Genomic DNA, 2,025 nt, shown 5'->3' on the forward strand with positions numbered 1-2,025 from the left:
TTTTTATATCTCCTATGAATTCGAAGGTTGACTAAAGCACACAATGAAGCATAAGAACAATGGGACAGCAAGGGGACAATTCTATCTGTTGAAATCATTTTTAACAATGTACTTGTTCATTAGAATGTTAACTTTTTTTATTTTTTGGTTTTTCAATTACAGTTGTCCCATTTTTCCCCCATTTCTCTCCCCCACCCAGCCCACCCCTTCTCCCACAATCATATCCCTCCCCTTTGTCCATGTCCATGAGTCATTTATACACATTTTTTGACTAAACCCTTCCCTTACTTGATGACTTAAAAGTGTCTCTTCAGTTCCAAAGTGATGAGATTCTAGGTCATTCAATGGGGATGAGAACTATTTATTCAAAAACTCATTTCTTCCCACATCCAAACATGGCGGAGCCAACAAGAAAGATTATTCCACAGGAATGTGAACCATACCAGTTATTAGGAGTGCAACTCCTCTATTCGAGGGATTTTCAAGTTAGATCTTAACTTCTTGGGCTCAAGAGATGTGCTGCCATTCCAGGTTGGCCTGGGAACCAGGGTGGAAGTTGACGAAGATGCAGAGTTTCCTGGAAAGCCTTCGCAGAGCTCCCTTAACCTCCTGGTTCCTCAGGCTGTAGATCAGAGGGTTTAGCATAGGGGTAACTACTGTGTAAAAGATGGCGACCTGGCGATCCTGGTCCAAGTCATAGCTGGAGGAGGGCCGGAGGTACATGCGGATCACAGAGCCGTACAGGAGCAGCACAACAAGGATGTGGGAGCTACAGGTGGACAGAGCTTTGCGCAAGGCAGCGACTGAGTGCATATGGGCTACGGCAACACCAATGCGGGCATAGGAACCCAAAATGAAGAAGAAGGGACTGACCACCACAGCTACCCCTTCAGTGAATATTAGCATTTCATTGACCACCGGTCGGGTGCAGGAGAGCTTCAGCAGAGGTGTGATGTCACAGAAGAAGTGGGTGACCTGGTTGCCACAGAAGGTTAAACGGGTGACCAATACACTGTACAGGAGGCTGTTGAGGCTGACAACGACCCATGAGGTCAAGGTTATGCGCAGACATAAGCGGTGGCTGATGATGGCAGAGTATCTTAAGGGGTCACAGATGGCAACATAACGGTCATAGGCCATGGCAGCCAACAAGTGGCCTTCCATGCTGCCCACAGCCATAAAAAAGAAGAGCTGGAGCATGCAGTGGTTAAAGGAGATGGTTTTATTCACAGACAGTGTGTGGACCAGCATCTGGGGAACAGTGATGGTTGTAAGAAATATGTCAATAAAGGAAAGCTGGCTGAGCAGGAAATACATGGGGGTCTGAAGCTTGGGGTCTGAGAGGGCAACAATTACTAACAGGGCATTGCCCATAACTGCCACCAGGTACATGGCAAGGACAATCCCAAAAATAACTGGCTGCATCTCTGGCCAGCTGGACAGACCCAGTAAGACAAAGTCAGTTACTTCTGTCCTGTTTCTAGGGCCATAAGACACAATCCACATACCTGCAAAAAGCAAGTGTTAAAATTAAATATGAAATTTACTCTGGGATAACTCTTAGGAAACATCTTTTCTTGCATGATGTCCCTAGTTTCAAAATAATTTTTTCCCTTTAATATCCATACACTCACTTACCCACTCTTTAGTTCATTTCAGGTTCATTTATTGATCATGAGACTCTTTCAATTTGATAGATATGAAGAACAGTAGGATAAATCACACACTACTTTTATGAAATTCACACAAAATTTCTTTGGTACTTGGTATGAGCCAAAGAGCATACTAAATATCGCACATTTGATTCTTACAACAATCCCATGTGGTAGAAACTACAGTACTTGCAGTCCCATATTACAGAAGAGGAAACTAAAGCAAAGAGACTACTCTGCTGAAGCTCTTACAGGATCTGAGCAACAAAACTTGGACTTAACCCTGTATAATTTTGTTGGACTTAAGCATCACACTTGGCTGGTTGTCACAGTTGGAGAAGGAAGGGAAAGAGGTCAAGCTTCAGCCAGATGT

The 2,025-nt window shown here is 44.0% G+C and overlaps 1 protein-coding gene across 1 annotated transcript; it reads right to left on the reverse strand.

The window, feature by feature from the left end:
* Positions 1-507: 507 nt before the first annotated feature.
* LOC150013685 (olfactory receptor 1f45-like) lies at positions 508-1,506 on the reverse strand. The gene has a single exon (XM_090275272.1). It carries the CDS (start codon positions 1,504-1,506, stop codon positions 508-510), a length of 999 nt encoding a protein of 332 aa, XP_090131398.1.
* Between the last annotated feature and the right edge of the window lie 519 nt (positions 1,507-2,025).

This window comes from Furipterus horrens, unplaced genomic scaffold (assembly GCF_987537825.1).
Source record: "Furipterus horrens unplaced genomic scaffold, mFurHor1.1.pri manual_scaffold_4, whole genome shotgun sequence".
Taxonomy (NCBI): domain Eukaryota; kingdom Metazoa; phylum Chordata; class Mammalia; order Chiroptera; family Furipteridae; genus Furipterus; species Furipterus horrens.